Source organism: Antechinus flavipes, chromosome 4, assembly GCF_016432865.1.
Source record: "Antechinus flavipes isolate AdamAnt ecotype Samford, QLD, Australia chromosome 4, AdamAnt_v2, whole genome shotgun sequence".
Classification (NCBI taxonomy): domain Eukaryota; kingdom Metazoa; phylum Chordata; class Mammalia; order Dasyuromorphia; family Dasyuridae; genus Antechinus; species Antechinus flavipes.
In genome coordinates this window covers 25,631,344-25,655,335 of record NC_067401.1, presented here as the reverse complement: position 1 = coordinate 25,655,335, position 23,992 = coordinate 25,631,344, and the positions used below count along the sequence as shown (strand labels likewise).

Genomic DNA, 23,992 nt, shown 5'->3' with positions numbered 1-23,992 from the left:
ATAGAAATGACTTCTTTTTACTTGTTTCCTTATGTAATCAAGTTCTAGGTCCACCAGTTTCTATAAATAAATGACCAAATCGATTTGTCGAGTGGATTCTAAATGAATACAATTTGTGGGTGAATATAACTTGAATACATTCATATCTGACTGTATCTATAATGTTCTTTATCCTCTATAAATAAGGGAAGGAGGTTCATTTTTTAAAAACCTCTTCCCCCTTCAATAAACATATATTAAGTACCTATGATGTGCGAGGTCTTGTCTTAGGAGTTGGAGTTTAAAAGATAAAGAATTCCCAACCACAGGGAAGCTTTTATTATGCTGGGCCATGGAGATGAACATGACTTGTATACAGAGAAATCTAATACAGGGGACAAAAGAATGATTTCATCTAGGAAAATTTGAGGAAGATGACAACACTGTCAGCCAGGGATGGAAAACAGGTAAGGTCTCTTGGAGAAACAGTAGGGTTGACTTTGAAAGAGGAGGTGTAAGATTTCAAATGCCAGTCTATGGAATTTGTATTTTATCCTCAAGGCAGCAGAGAGCTACTGAAGGTTCATGAAGAGGGGTTGGCCCACCTCTGATGCTTATTATCTGTGTGATATATCATTTAATTTCCTTGTGCCTCAGTTTTCCCATCTGTAAAATGAGAGGTCTAGATTAGATAGCCTTTGAGGTTCTTTTCAGCTCTAAATTTATGATCCAGTGATCTCATGGAAACCTTACTTAACACTGTATGGCCTTATGCAATTAATAGCTTCTCTGGGCTTCAGTTCCCCCATCTGCAAAATGAGCAGTCTAGACTAAATGGCCTCTGAGAACCCTTTCAGCTCTAGATCTGTTGAGTTTATGATGGTAATACCTCAAACATGTACATTTTTAAGGTTTATAAAAGGCCTCCCTCTGTCCGGTGAATGAGATTTAGTGTTTTATTCTCCTTTCGTAGATGAGAAAAAGATTTGTCTGTGGTTCCAACCATAGTAAACCTCATTATTCCAGTTTTTCGACTCCAGCACTCTTTCTACCCCCACTACCCAGGCTAAAGAGAATCTTCAACTTTGGCCTTTTTGTTACTGAATGCCAACCAACTGAGCTAACTTGCCCCACAACTGACTTGGCTAAGGGAAGGTGGAGAAATCTTTCTCTTTCCTTTCCCATGCCCGGCTTCAATGGAGCCTCCTCCCCACCTTGTGATACTTATTAAAATTCTCTCTTCCCACCCCAGACTTCTGACTCATGTCTTAGCCCACCTTTTTTTTTTTTTTTCATTGATGGGATGTCATCTTCTCTAGGAACTCAGAAGGAGAAAAGCTGCTTCTTCTGAATTTAATAAGCCTTTAAGACCACACTGGGTGCCAGACACTCCGCTGGTGTGGAGGATAAGAAGGCAAGAGAGGAAAAAAAGACAGGAACTCTTTTTTCCTGTCCTTAAGGGGCTGCAGACTATTGGGGGAAATAGATATATACACATCTCAGTAGATTCAAAGTACTTTCAGAAGGAAGAGACAGCTGGCGGCAAAGGGACCGTGGCAAACAAATCTCTCGTAGGAGGTGGTGGGTACTTGCGCTGTGCTCTGAAGGAAGGTAGAGATTCTCTAAGACAAAGGTGAGGGAAGGGATTCCATATGTGGGGGACCACCCGCATCATGGGCATAGAGGCAAAAGGTGAGCTGATATGTACCAGGAACAGCAGATAGACCAGTCTGACTGGCCCGGGGGAGTGGATGAAAGTAGGTAATAATGCAATCACGTTAGGGAGTCAGGCAAGAATCAAGCCTGTGAAGGACTCTATGGCAGGCTGAGATGTTGTTATTTTGTCCAAGAGGCCAAATGGAGCTGCTGGAGAATTTTAAGTGAGATAGATCTTTTGAAGTTTTGAAATGTCTCTTTGGTAGTCGCGTGGAGAATGTATCGGAGAAGGAAGAGACTGAATGATGTGAGGGAAAGATACCCTTGTATCCCAGCACTCAGGGTCAGATCCCACCTTGGATGTGAACTGGGTGACCATAGGTAAGTCATTACCTCTCCGGCCCTCGGGGCCATTATCTGGAAAAGATAGGAGTTGGACTAGATGTCCCCTAAGGTCCCTCCCAGCTATAAAAATCTGAGCCTGGAAATAAAGAGACGGATGAAGAAGGCTGTTACATTAGATTAGGCTAGAGGTGAAGAGAACTGGGAAGAGGGTAATGACCTTATCAGATGGGAGCAGATGTTAAGGGAGATCATGGAGATGGAATCAATAAAACTTGGCAAGTGGTTTGCTGTGGGGATGAGGGAGACTTGGGCATGACGTTGAAGTTTTAAGCCTCAGTGACTAGGATGTTTTTAAGCCTCGGGATCAGTAGGATGGTGATGTCCTCAACAGAAATAGACTAGTTTGGGGGGGGGGGAGAAGTTATGTTGAGTAGGATCTGGAGGGAGCAGAATGCTAGTCTTGGAATCAGAAAGAGCTGGATTCAAATTCTGCTTCAGATACCTAGTCATGTGATTGTAGAAGAATCATGAGTGACTTCCAAGGACCCTCCTAGGACTAATTTATCATCCCCCATCCAGGTGGAGGTATTCAACAGGTAGCTGCTCGTTCCTGCCTTTTCTCTTTATCGGAGAATTGCCCTCACTGAGAACAGGTCTCTGAGCATTATCAGAACCCGTGGCACCCAATACTATTTGGATAGATGGGCTGGCTACTGTGGCTTTCCCAGTCAGAGCTTTCTGACAGAACTGCCCCTTCAGCCACCCAGCTTGCCTTCATTCTGGGCTCCCATTCCTCAAGACTTGCCATTCCCTCCCTTCGGAAAAATGACTTCAGGGTCATTTTTTTTTTTTTTTTTTGGCTGGGAAGACTCTAAGGACAGATTTATTGTTCTGTTTTCAATTTCAGCCCTCTCAGAAGATAGGACTATATCTTTTTTTTAAGGGAAAGAAGAAAAGACAGGGACAGAGAAATACAGAGAGAGAGAGAGAGAGAGAGAGAGAGAGAGAGAGAGAGAGAAACCTACTGGGTATCCTCATGCGTTAGAGGGTATGGGAGTGGTAACCCAAAGGGTTTTCTCTCAGAATCTCGGCGGGGGGGGGGGGTTGGCAAGGGATTACGTTTAGGTAATCCTAACTGGATTGGAAGAGACATGAGCTGGGGGGGGGGGGTGTTGCAGTAGCAGCAGCAGTTCCGAGTTGGTTATGCTGCTGGTGTTACCCTAAAATACCAAAGTGAAAATTAGGCCGGCTCAAGTGTTGGTGGGAGTTCGGGGAGTGAGCTGAGAAGCCGCTGGGTGCGCGCTCGGCTCCTCGGGATTGGAGGTGGGGGTGGGGGGAATTGAAGGGTCTCCATGGCAACCAAGGCTTTGCCAGACCCAGGTGTTGGTGCGGTGAACTTGACCATTTACCCTTGACTTTCCCCCAACTCCTGGGATGGGAGTGGGGGAGAGTGAAAACAAATGTTAACTGGGAGTCGGAAGCTCCGGGCGCCAGGGCAGCTGCGGGCCTGGCTCCGTCATTACCACCGCTACCCGCCAGCCTCGCCTGCCCTCGGGGAATTCGTGCGGTTCGGGACCCGAGTGGCAGCCGCCTGCCGCCTTGAGAGGTCCGAGATGGGCCGCCCTCACCTTTCACGTCCCCCCTAGCCCCGCCTCTCCTGTCCCCTGCTCGGCCATCCGCAAATAGGACGGAGCACGCCGGCGGCCGCGGCGGCGGCCATACCCACGGGGAGTTCGGGCTCCTCTTCCTTGTTTTCTGTCCGCCTGGGCTCAGCCCGAGCACGTGGGGGTGGGGTGAGCGCGGGGACAATGTGAAGGACCCCAGTGGACTCTGGAAGCTGAGCCCTCGCCCTCTCCCCCCCATCCGACCCGCAAGGCTCTCTCGGCTCTTTTGACCCCTCTGGCCCCGATCTTTCCCAGTTGTCCGTGGGAGGTGGGGGTCCCCGGGCCTCCCCGAGCTCATCTGCGTTTGGTAATCTCGGGAGAGTCCGATTTCATTTGTGCCTGAGGACACGTGCTGGCCGCCCGTCTGTCTGTCTTTATCCTGCTCTGTGATTTTATGACAGTGACAGCATCAGGAAAGTATCCCGGCCGGCCGCAGGAACTGACACTCTGACACATACACACTGTGGAGAAACGCAATCCCCGGCCGCCGGGGTAGATGCTCAGAGGCGGGAGGATCCACTGAGAGAGAAAGAGACAGAGACAGAGACGGAGAGACAGAGAGACAGACAGAAACACGGGGGGAGGGGAAGGGAGACAGGCAGACAGGAACAGAGACAGAGACAGAGACAGACAGACACAGAAAGAAGAGACAGAGACACAGAGAGACTGACAGAAACAGAGAGGCAGAGAGCCGTAGGAAGGGGAGACAGACAGTCATAAAAATAGAGACAGATTGGCAGACTCAGATACACACGGAGAGAAATAGAAAGAGGAAGGAGGGAGACATAGGGGTCGAAAGATCGACAGGGGAGAGTGGGAGAAATAGTGACCGAGACAGAAGAAAGCAGAAGAGAGAAGAGCCAGAAGAGAAAGAAGCTAGGGGAAGAATAAAGAGAGAATCGAGCGGGGCAGAGAATAGAAGAAAGAGCAAAGAGAAGAGAGAGCAGGAGAAAAGCGAGCAGAGAGGGGCTGAAGAATTGCGGGAGACCGCCGTGCCGGCAGACGGACCGAGGGAGGAAGGAGGAGGAAGGAGGGAGAGAAGGAGGAGGGGAGAAGGTGGTGGAGAGGAACTGGGTTTTTGAAAGCCGCGGCCGGCCAGGCTGGCTCCCTTGGCGGCCCAGGCTGGGAGCGGGGCTCGGCCGGCGGCTCCCCGGGAGCTGATCTCCCCCTGTCCGCAGATTGAGGAGTCCTAGGAGGTGGCCGAGCAGCTTGGGAGGAGAAGGGGGGCGGGGGCGGGGCGGAGGGAGGAGAGGAGGCGGGCCCTGGAGGGCGGGGGGCGGGGAGGGGCCGGTCTCGGGCGGGGGCCCCGGCCGGCCGCTAGAGGTGGGGTGGGGGTGGGGGGCGGGCGCGGCTGGAGCCCGCCTCCTGGAGGCCGGGACGGACTGACGGCTGGACTGGTTGACGGACCCGCGGGCAGCGCTGCTGGCGGCCAGGGCTCAGGGGAGGGCTCGGGCGCTCGGGCGTGGGGCTCTGGACCGGGGCGGTGGCTTAGCGAGTCCTAGGAGCCGCGAGCCGGGAGCGGAGCTGGGGCCAGAGCTGGGGGGCAGGTGACTTTGAAGGTCGCTGGGAAGTGAGGGGAGAGTCACCTGATCGGGGCCGAGGGAGCCTCCCTCACCTCGGAGGCGGCGGGCAGGAAGCTGGCAGATGCGAGGGACGCGGGCACCGGAGGGCGCAGCCGGCCGGGGGCTGCCTTAGTCCGGAGCCGCGGCGGGCGGGCCAGCCCTCCCCTCTTTGCTCCCCGCCGGGGCCGGGGCCGGGGCTGCCGGCAGCCTCCGCTATGTCCCAGCCCGCCGCTGCAGCCGACAGGATGCACTCCAAAAAGGCGGGGATCCGAGCCGCCGTGGTGCTCATTGGGCTGCTGCACAAGTCCCGAAAGCAAAATAAAGCGAAAAGGTAAAAAAGGCGAAAGCCCTCCTCCCCCGCCCCCCTCGGCTCCCCCGCCCCTGACTGACTCGCAGGTTTTTTTCTTTAAAGTCATGGGGGGGGCGGCCCCATCTGTGCCGTTCGTGGGATCGCTGCAGTCTCTGAACTGGCCATTGCCGGAGGGCGGGGGGTGGGGGAGACCTTAGGGAGTGGGGAGGGGGTGCCCAGGTCGGGCAGCCGGAGGGAGGTTTGAGAGGGAGAGCCCTGGAACTCACACCCCCAAGTTTTCCCATTTGGCCTTTTGCACCCCCATGTTTCTGTGGGTATCCAGTGCCCTTGCTCGGAGCCTGCATTGTGGGGGCATTGATCTAGTGCCCGTGTCAGTGCCAGGCAGTCTCCTGCCCAGAAGCCTGATGCAGGGGCTGCCTTGATGATGCCATTATTTCTCAGCAACTTGATTTTTAAGAGAGTTGCTGACTGGATGTGCCCGTCGTCTGTGCAGCCCGGGCTGGGAGAAGTTGGCTTGTGGTTAATGTCTTGGGGAGCTCCCTCACCCTGCATCTCCATCTTGGGCTCTGGAAGCCTCTGCCCCTAACTTTCCATCCCTGCCGTTGGCTGCTTTTCGGTAGTGGGGCAAAGCAGTCTTGTCTCTCCTCTCCTCTCCCCTCCCCTCCCCTCCTCTCCTCTCCTCTCTTCTCTTTTCTCTTTCCCCTTTCCTTTCCTTTCCTTTCCTTTCTTTTCTTTTCCTTTCCTTTCCTTTCTTTTTCTCTTCCCTTTCCTTTTTTCTTCTTTCCTTTCCTTTTTTCTTCTTTCCTTTTCTCTTTCCTTTTTTCTTCATTCCTTTTCTCTTTCTTTTCTTTTCCTTTCCTTTCTCTTCATTTTCTTCTCCTCTCCTTCCCTGCTTTCCCCTCTTTTTTTATCTTCCCCTTTTTCTTTTTCTTTTTTCCCCTTTCTCTTCTGGGGAAGGTCTATGCTACTTCCACTATATTCTTCCCCTTCACAGGGGTCTAAGAACATCCGCTGTAGGGTGTTCAGATGGAGGTTGGAGTCCAGAGATCTTGGGTCCATGGAAAGTCTCTTTGTTTTCTTTGGCTTTCTGGAGACTGGTGCTGAGCTGGGTGCCAGGCCTGAGCTCAAGGGCCCTCAGAAAGCGGTAGTTAGCTCAGATCTGGCTTTCAGAGCCTTCCTGGGTCAATCCTCTCCCCCCCCCCCCGTCCCATTCTGAGCTAACCACCCATGTGTCTTTAGGATGGGAACACAAGAATTTCAGTTCCTATATTTGAAATGCGGCCTTGTGAAGGAGCCGCATCCCGGTGCCCCTGAACTGTGGCTCGGTGCGTTCTCATTGGCCTGGGGTCAGTTGTGGTTTGGTTTGAAGTGCCTTGTGGCTGGCACCTTTCTTTCATAAAGGATCAGGCTGAAGTGGTCACCAATAGAGAGGCAGCTGAGTATAATGGGTATAGTACAGGGCTAGGAACCAGGAAAAGCTGGTTTGAAATCCTGCTTTTCTTACTCACTACCCTAGAGTGACCCTGGCCAGGTGACTTCATCTCTCTGAGACTCAGTTTCCTTATTTTACAAACAAGGGAGTTGGAGTAGATAGCCTTTCAAGTCCCTTCCAGCTCTAAAGCTGTGATCTTATGATCCATCTGCTGTCTTCTTTGGGATTTATTAAATCAATTTATTGTTTATTGATTTTATTTATTAATTGATTAAACAAGATTTATTCCAATGGGATTTATTAAACTGCTTTTCAAAAGAGAGATGGCAATATAGAACAGAAACTGAGTTTTCCAGCAAGGTTCTAGCACGGGCACCCTCTGTTGTGGGCTGTTCCCTCTTTGTCCTAGGAGAGGCAGTGTTATCCAGCCCTCCCAGCTCCCTCTGGGAGACTTGGACTCTAGAGCTGACCCTTGATTCTCCAGGTAATCCTGCCTTTATGACTTCTTTCTGTACTTCTGTCCAGCATGGGGTTGGGAATAATCAAACTGATTCCAGTGATGAAAACATCTGCAATACTGCGTGCTTCTCCTAGGTAAAAAAGTAGTCTTTCTGGGTCACTTACCGTGGCAAGAGTCCTGGAGAAGACTTGGGCCAAACCCTGCTGCTAACTCATAAAACCTGGTCATATCTTTCTCAAATTCCTCATCTATAAAATGAAGAAAAATAAGACCTGCCTGTCTTTTCATAATGATGTGAATAAGGATCAGAACCAACTTGGACAAGTCTTTCAGCTTCAATGGGCCAGGTTCTTCATCTGTAAAATGGAGGGGTGACGTCTGGGATGCCTTTCAGCTCTTGGTCTAGGATCCTGTGAAAATACAGTTCAACTTAAAAGACATTTCCTAAGTTTTTACTAGGGGGACTGTCCTGGGCTAAATGCAGGTTTAGATGAGACATGGTCACTACTCTCATAAATTCATAAGAATAGTGTGGGCAAAGTGCTCAGTGAGATAAAAGTACGTGTGTGTGTGTGTGTGTGTGTGTGTGTGTGTGTGTGCAGTTGTAAACTTCTCGGAAAGATTTTTGGCAGATCATAGATCTATAAATACAAGTGATGATCTCTCTGTGACTTAAGCTCAAATGACTGTTCAGAGTCACACAAGTAGTAAATAACAGGTCGGGATTTGAGGCCATGTCCTCATATTTCAAACTTTTGATGCTTCCTCTACCACTTCACAGGGGCTAAGGAACAGAGTAAGGAAGAGTTTGAAGGATGTACCAAAAATGTGATAAGGCAAGAAAAATAGAGTGGCCATAATTTAAAGGCCTTGAATGCCAGGCTAACACGATTGAATTTGACTTGTTCCGCAAAGAAGGATTTTGTGCAAAGGATTTTAGGACTAGATAGATGATAAATAAGTCAATATATCTGACAGATGGATGGTTTGGAGAGAGAGAGAGAGAATAGAGCTGCGAGAATGTGTTTAGAGGCTTTAGCAATAGTCCAGGGAAGTGGTAATGATGTTTTCCACTAGGAGAACAGCAAAGGGAATACAGAAGCTGAAACAGATGGGGGAAGTTGAGATTTTGGCAGTAGAATGAGAGGTCCTTGAATCAAAGAGTAATGAGTGTGAAAGCAGTTTGAAAACTGTGAGTTGTTTACAGATATAAGGTAAAGTTATTTGGGACAATGTGGATTTCAGTTTTCCCCAGTAGTGGGGATATACATTACCCATTACTCATTCTTTTGCTTTAAGAGCAAGAGCTTGATGGTTGACTGCAGTTAGGAGTCTTGGCTGTGGCTATGTAACAAAGCAAAGCAATCTGGTTTTCCCCAGGATAAATCTGTGAACTTGACTTCCTCTGCATGGGCAGTGTGGTGCAGATGTAAAAATGAAGAACTTCTGAGCCATAGGATCCTGAATTCTAATCCCAAGTCTGATACCTGTGTGACAGGGCAAGTCATTCACTTCCTTCGCCTTCAGTTTTCCTATCTGTAAGATGAGGGTAGACCAGAATTCCTTTCTTCTCTAGTGACAGACTTGGAATCATAAACACCCAAGTTCAAATCCATCTCTGACACTATTTTTAAGATCTTACTGAGGAAATTATTTATCCTTTCTGAGCACCAGAATGAAGAGGTTGGACTCTTCTTTTCCTTATTTCTTGCCCTTCAGTTCATAGTGCCATCCATCCTTCTGAGGTCATGTTCTATTTATACTTTATATATTCAAGAAGTATAATTTTTGCTTATCATCTTCTTCCATTAGGATGTGAGTCCCTGTTTTTGCCTTTCTTTGAATTTCTAACTTTTAATGGAGTACCTGGAACATAGCAAGCACTGAATAAATGTTTGTTGACTGAATGACTGACCGACCTCCCAGCTCATAGTCCTCGATCCTTAGGAGCTTATGAGTAAAGCTGTAGAACTGGATCACTTCCTTTGACAGATGGGGGTCTTACATGAGTAAAGCTGTAGAACTGGATCACTTCCTTTGACAGGTGAGGGTCCTGCATGAATAAAACTGTAGAACTGGATCACTTCCTTTGACAGGTGAGGTGCATGAGTAAAGCTATAGAACTGGATCACTTCCTTTGACAGGTGAGGGTCCTGCATGAGTAAAGCTGTAGAACTGGATCACTTCCTTTGACAGGTGAGGGTCCTGTAATCCTCTGCCCATTGAGTTAACCAGCTCAAGCAGCCTTAGGCTTTGTCTGGGCAGAGACTTCTGGAAAGGGCAACAAGACAAGGAACATCCATTTCTGGGCGTGCAGGGGAAAGTTGGGAAGGGAGGGCAGGCCAAGGATTTCTCCAGGCTGGTTCCTCTTGACAGCTCTCCCACATCCAAGGCTGGCAGCCTAAGCCACGTGTTCTCAGGCCCTTCTTCCTAAATCCTCCCATCATTCTCTCTCCTTCCCAACCCTGCTCTCCTTTCTGCCCTTCGGCCCAGCCTGCCTGGTCGCTGTTCCCAACAGCCTTCAGCCCCTGCAGCCTCCATGGCTGACATCATCTGTGGCGAGAAAGGGATTGATTGAGTTTTAGTTCAGAGGAAACGTTGATTTTTTTCCTTTTCCTTTTGAAAAAAGTTGGAAGTGGAGGAACAGAGCTGGCTTTGGGGGCAAGGGCTGGAAACAGCTGCTCCTTTTCCCCCTGCTGAATCCCAGCAGCCGGGCTCGGGGACCCCTCGGTGCCGCAGGATGAGCGGTGCCCCGTACCCCACTGCTTCTGCCGCCGTCGTCCCAGGACCCCGCTGTTCTCCCATGCTGCCTCTCATCTCCCTCTGTCGGGGAGCAATCTATGCATCGACCGCTCTAGTTTCTTCTAATTTACGGGAGCGAGCAGATGACACTCTTGGTCTCCAGGGCTGGAGCGCGACACTCGGCCTTCCCCACCCTGTCACCCTCCTGCTGCCGGCCTCTTTCCCCAGGACTCTCGGGCAGCCTTGGCGGGGGGAGGGGGAGCACAGATCTGTTGTTTGTCTCAAGGACAGTGTCTGAATTGTACGGCAGAAATCCGGCAGGTTCTTTCCCTGCCACTGCCCTGGAGACTCCCTTTGTACACTCGGGGGAGGAAGCTGCTCCAGCCTGTTTCCTCACTGGAGAAATAGGGTCGTAATGGTGCAAATCATCACGATACTTATTAGCTGTGTGATCCTGGAAGTCGCTTTCCTTTCATGGACCTCAGTTTTCCCATCTGTAAAACAGGGGGTTGGACTGAGGTCCCTTCTTTAGCTCTAGGGACCTGTTCCCCCCCCAGAACTTGTCTGAGGTCCCACAACCACTAGTGGCAGATTTGGGATTTATTCCCAGGCTCCAGTCCCATTTTCTCATCACTGGGACACGCTCTCCCTAACTCCAGATGCTTCTTTCTGGCCTTGCCAAGCTCTGGTTCACTTTACCTCTCCTAGAATCAAGCGCCGGAAGAGCGCTGAGCAAATATCTGGTCCTCTCCCCTACCTTCAGGCAAGCGAGTAAGGACACCACCAGAACAGATGGTCAGGGCTTTTCATCTCCCAGATCTCCAGGGACCGGAGATTGGATCGTCATGTTTGTGGAAGGCCCGGTTCCTTCCAAGGGCCGCACCTTCTCCTCGGGTTGGGAGGGAACCCAAGGACAAATCGATTTCTTTGAGCCCCTGCACGGTTCTGACCCCGGTGATGATTTGGGGAATCCATCTGGGGGAGGGGAAATAGAGGGCTAGGGCCGGGGGGAGGATCAGAAATCGGGAGGTTGCTTCCATCCAGCAGATCTGTGTGCAGGGGCTCTGGGCTGTGCCGACGGCGGATGGAAACCTCGGCTCGCCCAGGGTAGTTCTGGATGCAGAGCTCTTAATGTCGAGGGAGCCTAACTGGGGGGTCAGGTGAGGCTGGCCCTTTTGCAGTTAAAGGTCGACTTTTCCTCTTCCTCCCTCCTCCCTTCCCAGACACCACCTTGGGAGAAGGCTCTAGAAGGAGATGCTGGAGGGGGGGTTGCCTGGAACTTAATAAGTGTCTTTTAATTGGCTGACTCATTCATTCACAGCATTTGTTATGCTTGTCCTGCCCTAAATGCCAAATACCTTCTCCCCTCTCGGTGTGGGGCAGTGTGGGTCGCTGGGATGGAGGGCGTGCTTCTAACCCAAGCGCTTGGGCTCAAAATCCTGCGCTGGGGACCCTCTGCCTTTGGGAGAGCTCCGTGTCCTCAGCTGAAAATGAATTGGATTCCTTCCTGACGCCCAGGTTCCTCCGAGCTTAAATCTGTGACTAGATTTTGGACTATGGACAAGCTCTAAATCCATGATCTTATGAAGTTCCTTCGTTTCTCTGGGTCCCTGTGTCTCCCTATCTGTAAGACGAGGGGCTTGCAATGGATGGCGAATGGGGTCCCTCCCCTCTCCGCCTCTGACCCTGAGTTTGGAAGATTCTAATAGAATGGGACGAGAGAGAGGTGGGGAAGAGGTACCGGAGAGCCGTTAGAGCTGGAAAGAAAGGGTACGCAATCCGCAGGTGTGCTCAGGAGAAACCCAGGTCCCTGTAAGTGATCTGGCTGCATCCTACAGGGAGATCTGTTGTTTAAACCCTTCATTGGCAGATGGAGTAACTGAAGGCCAGACAAGCGTGGGGTTTGTCCAAGGTCACGCAGATAGAGCGGGGATTTGAAGGGACGGAACCTGGTCCCGATTCCAAAATCCACTGCTCTTCCTGCTCTACAAACCAGCTTTCTCCTCTTCAAGGAGGGACCGAGCTGGGGTTTCACCTTGAAAACACCTTCTGAGAAGCACTGGTCTCCGCTTTGGACCGAGATTAGCTTTGGTCCTGGACGTCCTTGAAATCAGGGTGGGTTGGGAAATTACCTTCAAGCTTATCAATTATGGACACTGCGTCTCAGGAAAGCCAAGTGCTCAAGCAACGCCCTCCTTCCCGTCACACGCCCTTGCCTTCTGGGTCATTGCCACTGGCCCTCCTGGGGGTTGGGGTGGAAGGCTGACTACGTATGTCTCTCCTTGGGGCTGGACAGAGGATCCCCTCCCCTTCTTTAGTAAAAGTCCAAGGGTTTTTTGTTTGTATTTTTTAATACCACAGGACCCAGAATTGTATAGAATCATAGATTTAGAGATGGAAATGAGTTCATCCTGCTTCTTTTACAGATAAAAAGGTGAGGCAAAGGGAGATTAAGAGACGTGTAAATATCCGAGACAGGATTTGAACTCGGCTTCCTTGACTCAAGTCCAGTGCTTGTCCATTATATCACACTGCCTTCCATGAGCTTCCTATTCTCTGGTTCCTTCTTTCTCCTCCATTTTTAAGACAAATTCGAAGATCTAGTGGTGTTAGAATTAATCTGGGGGCATTTAGTCTGGAGAAGATTCACAGAAGAAATGACAGCTCTCTCGTGTATTTGAGTGACAGGGTGGCGTAGTGGGTAAAGACCTGGATCCAAATCTCATCTCTGACGCATATTGGATATGTGACATCAGGCAATTCATTGAACCTCTCTGTACTCTGGACAACGAATTCTTTGACTATCAATCACAGAAAAGGGACCTACCTGCTTTAGTAAAGGGAATTTCCTCACCTGGAAGTTCCTTATATCAGTTCAATCTTGTTTTATATATAATATATATAGATATATAAATATCTATATATCTATATCTATATCTATCTATGTATATATATATCGGATTCATTTTGTTTAGCTGCACAGGGCAGAAATAGGAACAAGGGATGGGAATTATCAAGAGTAGGTTTAAGTTTGATGCTGAGGGGGAATTATTTCCTGGGGACTGGAGCTATCCAGAAGTGGGGTCCTCCTTGGAGGCTTTTCCCAGGGCTCCTTGGCCACCCGCTTGGCTGCAGAGGGGTCTCTTTGGGACTAAAAGGTCTCTGAGTCCATTTCAGTTGCAGCATCCTGTTTTCTCTCCCCTCAGCACTACCGATCCATGGCTTTGATCGATGCCTCCCACAGAGGGAGGTTGTCGAGGTGTGAGCGAGACAGGGTTATAGTGCGGGGGCCCTGCCGGTTCCGAGACGAGTCGGCCCCCTTATTTGTGGGGGGTTGTGGAGGCTGCAGGAGCCTTCTCCGCTCTCGCTGTCTAGGCTTCCGAGGAGTTTACTGCCTTGTGAATGACACATAATTGTAGGATTTAGGGGAAGCAGTTGCTTGTGGCAAACCTAAACAACTGGAAGTGGAGGCTAAGGATGAGTTGGGCGGATGCCAGGCTCTGGGGCTCTGCCAGGGGTACGTGGTGTGATCTCCCCTCCGTGTCTCCCGAGGCAGCTCCCCATCCCTGAGCTATGTTTGGAAATGAGATAAGTGGCCACCGCCGGCCTCCCTTCCAGGGCCCGCATCTGGTTCTAAGTGAGAGAAGGGAGGCAGAGATCCGTGGCCTCCTCCCCGGCTCTGCCAAGGGCAATGATCTCCACTCTATAGCTGCTCCCTCGTTATACCCCGGATGAAAAAATGGCCACTGACCTCTTGTCTGGTAGAAGGGTCATTGGTTGGGGAGTAAGGCGTGTACTTGTGTCTCCTCAGATTCATGGATGATACCTAGCTGTAGGACCTTGGGCAAATCTTGAAAAATGGGCATAACATCTGTCCCTTTTGGGGGCAAAGACACTGTGGTATAGTGGATAGAGGGTCCTCAAAGCCCCGGGTTCACAGGCTGGCTATTTAACTCTGGACAAGCTCTAAATTATAGGGAAGGCACCGATTTGTATTGACAGAGGGAGATTTTGGAGGGAGGTTCCTCTCAAGCCATGTACCAGTGATTTTACAGATCCAACCCCTGTTCCAGTGGAGTGATGGGAGGCTCAGATCCCAGGACCATAGATTATAGCTAGAAGATACTCTGGGTTCGAATCCCAGCGTGGACACTTACTCTGAGTGTGTCATCCTGTAGATATTTCAGTTTTCTGGGCCTCAGTTTACTTATCTGCCCAGTGAGGGCTTGGGATGGATGTTCTGGCACTAAATCTGCCATCCCATGAAACACAGGGATAGGGGCTATAGAAAGTTCTGCCGTGATTTCTTTGAGGTGATTCTATCTTTTCCTACGTCTTGGACCTTCCCAGAAGGCGTGTTATGGACCAAGCAGGCAGAGAGCGAGAAGGAGGCTGAACGAGAAGCCCATTTGTCTGGCTGGGCTTTGGACAAACAAAAAGAGCCCTTGGACAGGGTCCTTTCTAATTGGAAAGGAAATTGCTCTGCTTCCATGTGACCAGGAAGCCCAGGATGACTTGTGTATTTTAATAGAACATAACCGGGGATGCAAAGCAAGCAACACTGTATATATTAAGTGATAATGAGAATATGCCGAGAGCTCCAAACTTAGGACATTGGTTATGAACTATCCAGTCTGCATGGGCTAAGCTTTGGGTTGGTTCCCCGAAGGGCAGGAACAGTACTCTAGAAGTGAGGACCAGAACACACTGCCCTCCATCCCTCATCCCCATCATTGAGGTGTTCCTAGGCAAGCCTCATTGGTGCCCTTACGCAAAATGGGTCTATAGTCTACAAGTGACTCCTCTGCCATCAGTGTTGCTAACTATCAGGAGACTGTGTAGTTTAGTGGAAAGAGGTCTCCAGGAAAGCTGTAATCAGATGATCTGACTCAACACTGCCTCTGTGATTTTAGGCAAGTCATCTATCCTCCCTGGGTCTCACTTTCCTGATCTGTAAAATGAGGGGATTGCACTAGGAAGCCTTGCAGCTTGAGATCTAGAATCTTATTAGGTTAATTGATAATAAACAAGCCAGACAGAAAAGGAAAATGACAAATGCTGAAGGGGACACAAATGCACTTTGTGGAGTCGTGAACTGGTCCAGCCATTCTGGAGAACAATTTGGAACCGTGCCCAAAGGGCCATAGAACTGTGTATAAACATCTGCCCAGCAATAGCACTATTAAGTTTGTGTCCCAAAGAGACAAAAGGACTTATATGTATAGTATTTATAGAAGCTCTCTGTGTTGACAAGGCATTGGAAATAGCGTGGATGCCCATCGACGTGGGAATGACTGAACAAGTGGTGGTATACGACTGTGATGGAATACTGTTGTGTTCTAAGATAATGTACAGACCACCGGTTGGTGGGACAGGGAGGATACAAGGTGTGCGTGCCAAAATGCTTTCTACTGCTTACATCCTGGCCAGTCTCTGGCAGACAAACTGCCCCGGTGGGAGACTCCAAGAAGCCGGCCCTGTCTAGAGCTGGCAGCTGGTTCCAGGTGGCACCGGGCTTAGGGCTGCCATTGTTTCTTCTTGGGAAGGACAAAGGGAGGCAAAGTCTCTTTTTTTCCCCCAAGTATGTTTTCTTAAGAGTAAACGGCTCCAGGCACCCCGTAGTCATAAGTTAGATAAGGGTGCTCACCAAGGTTGGTAGAATTCCATTTGATCGGAGACTGAACTCATCAGACGTTCCAGTTCTTTCTCTTTCTGCGCCCCCCGTCCTCACTCTGGGGGAGAGTGACTGGCTTGGCCATGATAGGCAGTGCTTGGAATATGCTTTCCAGATTGTGTGGATCAGCCAGTTGCCGGGAAGTCAGAATTCAGTTCCCCATAGAAACGCTGCTATGAATGTCACTGTCTCCGTTTCTGAGCTCCACTTATCACAATCTACTTGGAATTGTGGGTATTTGTGTTCATATCTTATCTTCCCATAGAGATTGTAAGCTCCCCATGTAGACTTATAGAACTAAAGAATGTTAGCTCTGGAAATTACCTCAGAATCATCCAGTCCAGCTGCTCCACTTTAATTTTTTTATGATTTTTTTTAATCTTTAGAAAATCTTTGCTGCCCAAAGTCACAGAGTAAGTTAATGGATCCTAGTGAGATGGAGAGGATCTCAGAGACCCTCTAGTCTAATCCCCCCATTTAACAGATACGGAAACTGAGGCTCAGTGAGGTAAAGATCACATAGGGTATAAGTGGTCAGATTTAACCCAGGTTTGGTGTTGCTACATCCAGCCCTTCTGGAATCAAAGAATTTAAGAGAAGGGACTCGGAGGGCACTTAGTCCAAACCCTATCATGAAGGTGATGTTCACAGCACATGCCCAGAAGGTGCTTGAAGAGGAAGCCCATTCCAGGGAAGTAGGGAAGCAAGCTTTCTTTTTGACATCCATCCTCCTCGCACTCCCACCCAGTGCTCTTGGGACCAAGCAGACCAGGGCTAACATCAGTCCTTCAGATGCTCGGAGATATCTCGCCCAATTCCCCCGAGTCTCCTCTTCCCCAGATTAAACAGCTCCATGTCTCAGCCAATCCTTAGTGCCATGGATTCAAGGGCCCTCATTTATTCTGGTAACCTTCCCACCGATGCCCTCCAACTTACTGACGCCCAGGACCGAGCCACAATATTCCAGAAGATGGTCACTGCCATTTCCCTAGTTCTAGGAACTCTGCCCCTCTTAACGAATGAGCTCCTTTGGCTACTCATCACGCAACTGACTTTATCATTAAAGTCTATTAAAATCCCCAGATCTGTTTCAAGACAACTAGTATCTGTGACTCTGCCTCCCTGACTTTATCATGGGAAATTGACTTCTTGTGCACAAGTGCAAAACTTTTCATTTGTTCCTATTAAATTTCATCTTGTCAGATTCAGCCCAAAGCTCAGACCTGTCAAAATTCTTGTGAATATCCACCAGCTAGTTCTCCTACCTCATGTCCCCATCACTTCCCACAACTGTCCCTTTGTGATGGATAACAGCCATTAAGCAAATCTCTGTGATGTCACGACTTCTAGAACCCCAGAATGATTGTTTCATCACCAGGATTAGCCAATTAGCCACTGCATTTCGTCTGGGTTTTAATTTCTTTTAATTGTCCATTAAACAGGCTCGTTGAATGTGCAAAGCTCTCAGTATGCAAATCACAAAGAAAAAGGAGGATCCTGCTTTCCACAGGAAGATTTCACATAATTCTCACATAATTGTTATCTTTTGAACCCCTTCATTTTACACATGAGAACAGCTGAGGTCGCAAGAGGCTGTGACTTGTCCAGGGTAACACAGAGTGAGATACCTAAAATGTATTGCAGGAACATTCCAGTTGAAACCTAGCCATTTTGGCTGACTAAATGAATGCAAATAGAAATGACATCATCCATGAAGCCAGTAAGTAGCAGAGCTGAGACTGTATCTCTTCCTACTGTACCACACTGCCTACTCCCACTGAGGGGAAGGAGTTCCTCCTGCCTTACTTATTTTTGGACCTCCCACAATCCCGAGCACAGCGCCTTGAACATAGGGGACCATTAAGTGCTTTTTGGATCGAAATATAAAGTCTCCAGATCAGTCCATCAAACCTATCTGTGACCCTGTATCAGATTCACTCTATATCTAACAAGGGGCACCAGTGTAGGAATGGGAGGCTAAAAGGTTTCTGGGAAAGACTTGAGGAGGGTTTTGAGCCATGCTAAGCTGTCCTCAGGGATTGAAAGGATTGTGTGTGGAAGAGGGAGTAGACTGATTCTGCTTGCCTCCGTGGGGCAGAACCAGAACTAACGTGTACAAATTGCTAAGAGGCTCATTTAGACTGGGTTAACAATGGGAGCCGTCCAGAAGGGAAGTGGGATGCCTTGAGAGGCTCTCCTCCCTGAAAGTCTTCAAACAGAAACCAGATAAGTATGCTTTCCCCCACATAATTACAAATTGTTTTCTAGACTCTCTATCGCCAATATTTACTAATGTACTGTCCTCTCAGAGCCCTTCCAGCATCGACTGATTCTGCTTTTAAATCATCTTTGCCAACCTGTAGAGTATGGAGTAAACCCTCAGAATTGTTTTAGTTTGAATTTCTCTTATCAATAGTGATTTGAACATTTTAAAAAATTTATTAATGACTTTATTTCTAACATTTTTGTAAGTTTCGAGTTCCAGATTCTCTCTCCCCCATCCCTCCTCCACTCACTGAGAAGGCAAACAATATGATATAAATTATACATGTGAAATCATGAAGAACATATTTCCATATTAGCCATATTGCCAAAAAAAAAAGCCAAAAAAAAAAAAAAAGAAAGAAAGAAAGTGGGAAAAATACACTTTAGTTTTCACTTGGAGTTCATCAGTTCTCTCTCTTGAGGTGGATAGCATTTTTTCATTATGAGTCCTTTGAAAACTGTCTTGGATCAGTGTATTGATCAGAGTAGCCAGTTTCACAGTTGATCATCACTACAACGTTGCTGTTACTGTGCACAGTGATCTCCAGCTACAGTGTCTGGTGGATCAAAGGTATAGTTTTATAGTCCTTCCAAATTGTTTTCTAGAAGGGGTGGACCCATTCACCACTGTACTAACAGTATATAAGCATAACAATTCCCCCCAAATCCTCCAGCATTTGTCATTTCTGGTGGATGTAAGGTGGTACCTGAGAATCGTTTTAATTTGCCTTTCTCTAATCAATAGTAATTTAGAGCTTTTTTTTTTACATGACTATAAATAGTTTAGATTTTGTCTAAAAACTGCCTGTTCATTTCTTTTGACCACTTATTAAGAAGGGAAATGACTCTTATTTTTAATAAATTTGACTCAATTTCTGACACATTGGAGGCTTTTATCAGAGAAACTTGTTATAAAATTTTTGATGTTACTTCATTGTCTATGGTACCTTTTTGCAAAATGATTATCTCATTCAATCAGGTTTTGTTTTGCTTTACTTTGAGATCATGATTACCCCTCCTGCCCTCTTTACTTCAGGTCAAGCATAATAAACTCTGCTCTGGCCCTTTATTTCAACTCTCTGTGTCTTTTGTCCCAAGTGTGTGTCTCTTGTACTCAGCATATTGTTGGGTTCTGATTTTTAATCATTCTGCTACCTTCTTCCTTTCTATGGGTTAGCTCCTCCCATTTACATTCACAGTTTATGACAACTGTTTGTTTCTTTCTATCCCATTTTCCTGTTTTCTTTTTCTTTTTATTCTGTCTCTCCTCAAAAGTCTGCCTTGTTTCCAATCACTGCCTTCCCCAATCTGTCTTCCACCATCTTTTGCCCCATATCTCATATCCTCTTCCCTTCCAATCCCCTATTGGCTAATATATCTAACTGATTGTGTACGTTGATCTTCCCCTCTTTGAACCATTCTAATATGAGGTTCAAGCATTGCCCCTTTTCATTTCCCCTTCCACTGTAAAAGCTGCTCCTTGCTCTACTTCTTTAAGTAAGAACATTTTATTTATTCTACCTCTTCCTTCTCTCTTTTTCTTACCTCTTGTAAGAAGGGGTTTTGGGAGATCATCTCAACATCATTGACTCACACCTATGTCCTCTGTCTATGAAGAAGACTTTTCTAATTGTCCTAATAATGATAAAATTCTTAGAAGTTACATTTATCATCTTGTCATATAGGAATATAAACAGTTTAACTTCATTTAGTCACTTATGATTACTCTTTCTTGTTTATCTTTTTGTGCTTCTTTTTAGTCTTCTGTTTGAATGTTAAATTTTCTATGTAGTTCTGGTCTTTTCATCAGGAATGCTTGGAAATCTTCTATTTCATTAAATATCCATTCCCCCACAAAGGATGATACCCAGTTTTGTTGGGTAGATGATTCTTGGTTGTAATCCTTTGCCCTCAAGAATGTCGTATCCCAAATCCTCTACTTCCTCAACATGGAAATTGCTAATTTTTGTGTTATCCCGACTGTAGCTCCACAATATTTGATTTGTTTCCTTCTGACTGCTTGCATGTTTACTCCTTGACCTGAAAGCTCTGGAATTCAGCCATATTATTCCTGGGAGTTTTCATTTTGGGATCTCTTTCAGGAGTTGGTTAGTGAATTCTTTCTATTTCTATTTTACCCCCTAGATCTACGATATTAATTTTCCTTGATAATTTCTTGAAATGTGATGACTAGGCTCTTTTTTGATCATGGTTTTTAGGTGGTCTAGTAATTCTTAAGTTCTCTCTCCTTGATCTACTTTTCAGGTCAGTCCTTTTTCCAATGAGACATTTTCTATTCTCTTCCATTTTTTATTTTTTTGATTTTATTGTTTCTTGAAGTTTCATGGCATTATTAGTTTTCACTTGCTCAATACTAATTTTTAAGACATTACTTTCTTCAGTGAGCTTTTTCAATTCTTTTCCCATTTGGCCTATTCTGCATTTAAAAGAGTTCTTTTCTTCATTGAATTTTTGTGCCTCCTTTACCATCAGTCCAATTCTGTTTTTTAATGGATGAATGGCATCCATTCAGTTTCCAGTTCTTAAGGTGTCATTTTCATCAGTATTTTTTGTGTCTCTTTTCATCAAACTTTTAATTCTCTTTTCATAATTTTCTTGCATCAGTCTCATTTCTTATACCAATTTTTTCCTTTACTATTGTTATCTCTTTAAACCTTCCAGAAATTTTTGCTGGCCTTAGGTCCAATTAGCATTTTTCTTTGAGGATTTCTTTGTAGGCTTTTTCATGGTGTTGTCTTCTAAGTTTATGTCTTTGTCTTCTCTGCCACCCTAGTGACTTCATGCTGTCCTTTTTTTTCCTTCTTTTTTAATAATAGCTTTTTATTTTCAAAATATATGCAAAGATAGTCTTCAACATTCACCCTTGCAAAACCTTGTGTTCCAATTTTTTTCTCTCCCTCCTCCCCACCTCCTCCCCTAGGCAGCAAGTACTCCAATATGTTAAATACATGCAATTCTTCTATACATATTTCCATATCTATCATGCTGCATAAGAAAAATCAGATCAAAAAGGAAGAAAAATGAGAAAGAAAAAAAGCAAAAAAAAAAGATGAAAATATTATGTTGTGATTCACATTCAGTCCTCATAATCCTCCCTCTGTATGCAGCTGGCTCTCTCCATCACAAGTCTATTGGAACTGGCCTGAATCACCTCATTGTTGAAAAGAACCAGGTCCATCAGAGTTAATCATTACACAATCTTGTTGCTGTGGACAATATTTTCTTTATTCTACTCACTTCACTTAGTATCAGTTCATGTCAGTCTCTCCAGGCTTCTCTGACATCCTTCTGCTGATGGTTTTTTGTAGAACAATAATATCCATTACATCCATATACCATAACTTACTCAACCATTCCCTCAACTGATGGGCATCCACTCAGTTTCCAGTTCTTAAGGTGTCATTTTCATCAGTATTTTTTGTGACTCTTTTCATCAAACTTTTAATTCTCTTTTCATAATTTTCTTGCATCAGTCTCATTTCTTATACCAATTTTTTCCTTTACTATTGTTATCTCTTTAAACCTTCCAGGAATTTTTGCTGGCCTTAGGTCCAATTAGCATTTTTCTTTGAGGATTTCTTTGCAGGCTTTTTCATGGTGTTGTCTTCTAAGTTTATGTCTTTGTCTTCTCTGCCACCCTAGTGACTTCATGCTGTCCTTTTTTTTTTTTTTTTTTAACTGTTTGCTCATTTTCTCAGCTTATTTCTTCACTTGGAACTCTATATTAAAGTAGAACTCTGCTCTCCTGAAGTGGGGGAAGGGAAAAGCATTATTCTAAGCTTCAGGAGTTTTTTTTGTGCTGCTGTTTTTAGAGCTACTTCTGAGGGTCTGCAAGCTTTTGGTGCTTCCACAGTGGTATGATGCTGGGAGAGATTCGGTCACTACTCTTCTGATTTTTGCTCTGATCTTTAACAGGAAAGGCCTCTGCCCTATTTCAGCCACAGTTCTAGCACTCTTCTTGGTCCTAGAATTGTGACCACATCTCTGCTCATATGTAATCAATAAATCCTATCCTGGAATCAGAACTACAAATGGAAATAGTTACTCGTTAGCACACCCTGTCAGTACCAGCAAAAGGTCCTCCATAATCTCTGTCTGGCAAGCTGTCTGACCTCCTTACTGTCTCTAGATTGGGGGCTCCTAAAGCTGCTGCTGCTGAGGTTGTCGTCATCATGACCACCTTCAAGGCCCAAAATTGGTACCCCTGCTACACTCTCAGCCTGTAACCATCCTGTTATTACAGACATCTCCTTTGGACTCTCCAAACTGCCGCTCTAAATGTGATTTGTGGAGTCATTTAAAGTTTATTGGAGAAGATTATTGGGGGGGTTCCACTGGGTCCTGGCTTTTCCTCCGCCATCTTTTAGACTTGGTTTTCATGTGGCTAGTGATAGTTTGCATTTCTTCTGCTGAAAATTGTTTATTTTCATTGACTCTCCCTCTCCCCCTCCTCCTACTTGTCCATTACAGAATGGATGACTCCTGTCTCATATCTTTCTTCCAATTATCTGTGTACCTTGGAGATCAGACCTGGGTATGAGCCTTTGATGAAAGCCTTTTATTTGATGCAATGCCAAGGCTTTTTCCTCCACATGAAACTTCCTTATTCATTCAAGCAAATTAGGTTGGGTTAGAAAGCCGGAATTTTGAATAAAACCCAGAAAACTCCTTCCCCAAGGGCGAATCTGGTCGAATGAATGCTTGTCTTCAGTGTGAGATTCTAGGGATGTGGGAGTCCCAGAAGGGAGTAGGTATAGTCCTGTCAGTGGTACAGTCCAGAACCGAGGGGAGGGGTCCACGTGCCCCACAGACCAGTCTTTGTTCTCCAGAAGAGCTCTGACTCTGTCCTGCACTGGACAGTCTCTTGGTGGGCGTCCAGAGCAGAAGAGAGTGCTCAGCTTTGAGTATCTCATTGAGTGCTCATTTAATGTCACAATGTGTTATCTTTCCCACACGTGTGGGCTCGGGAAAAAATATTTTGTCAGCACCAAACAGTCCCATCCGAAAAGGGCTACCAGGAAGGTGGGTGGTGTCTGCCGGGGCCCCCATCACAGAAATGCTGTCGGAGCTGTTGGACCAATATGGAAGCGCCTAGGACACCCCTCTGGCGAGGGGGACAGGGACGACTGTGTTGGGGACCACTCAGCTAGAAAGAGGCTTTTATTGAGTCTGACTTTTGTTACCCTCTGGGGTAGCCCATGGGTCCAATTGCTGTTAGTTGCCTTGGCTTTGGAGAGAAGAGGGGGTTTGGTCCAGGGAAGATATTTCAGAAATGGATCACATCAGTGGTTGGGTGGTATCCCCGTCGTGCTGAACATGGCTTGTTTGAGGCTACTCCCATTTTTCAGCTGAAGAAACTGGGGTCTAGGCAGGCTCTGCCAATAGAATATGGAGCTCACATTGCTAATCTCTATGTAGATTGTAAGTTGTTTTTTCCTAGTAGTGGGGATGGATTACTTTCTCATGATCCAGGATTTAAGTCTTGTGATTTAAAAAAATGTGAGTTGTTATTATTACCAATAATAATAATAATATAAGAATAAGAAGATCACCCCACATAGTAAAATAGATGGCTGTTCTCCTCCACGGTTATTTTGACTAGATTTGTAATTTCATCTATGTAGGACCTACATGGTGAGCAAAGTCTCTCCATTAATGCAGGTAGCACCTGCTCCAAAGGGCATATAGTCTCAGAAATTTGCCTGAGGCATTGAATGGTGAGATGCTTTCTCAGGGACACACAGCTAGTTTGTGCCAGAGGTGAGACTCGAACCTGGGTCTTCTTCTCCCCACCATGGCCACCTTGTCATTATTCTCATTATGAGAAGAAATTGTCTTTCTTCTTCCCAACCAATGAAATTCGCTACCAAAGAAGCACAGGA

General features: G+C 46.6%; 1 protein-coding gene across 5 annotated transcripts in view; it reads left to right on the top strand.

The window, feature by feature from the left end:
• Positions 1 to 23,992, top strand: part of RAP1GAP2 (RAP1 GTPase activating protein 2) — a 261,381-nt gene that overhangs the window by 90,386 nt on the left and 147,003 nt on the right. Inside the window, exon 1 of one of the 5 annotated variants that reach the window (XM_051992125.1) lies at positions 5,036 to 5,537. The exons of the other annotated variants lie outside the window; for them this stretch is intronic. Within the exon in view, the coding sequence (XP_051848085.1) occupies positions 5,422 to 5,537 (116 nt within the window). The 5' untranslated portion in view covers positions 5,036 to 5,421. Of the gene's footprint in view, positions 1 to 5,035; positions 5,538 to 23,992 lie in introns of those variants that run through there. 5 annotated transcript variants of the gene reach the window in all.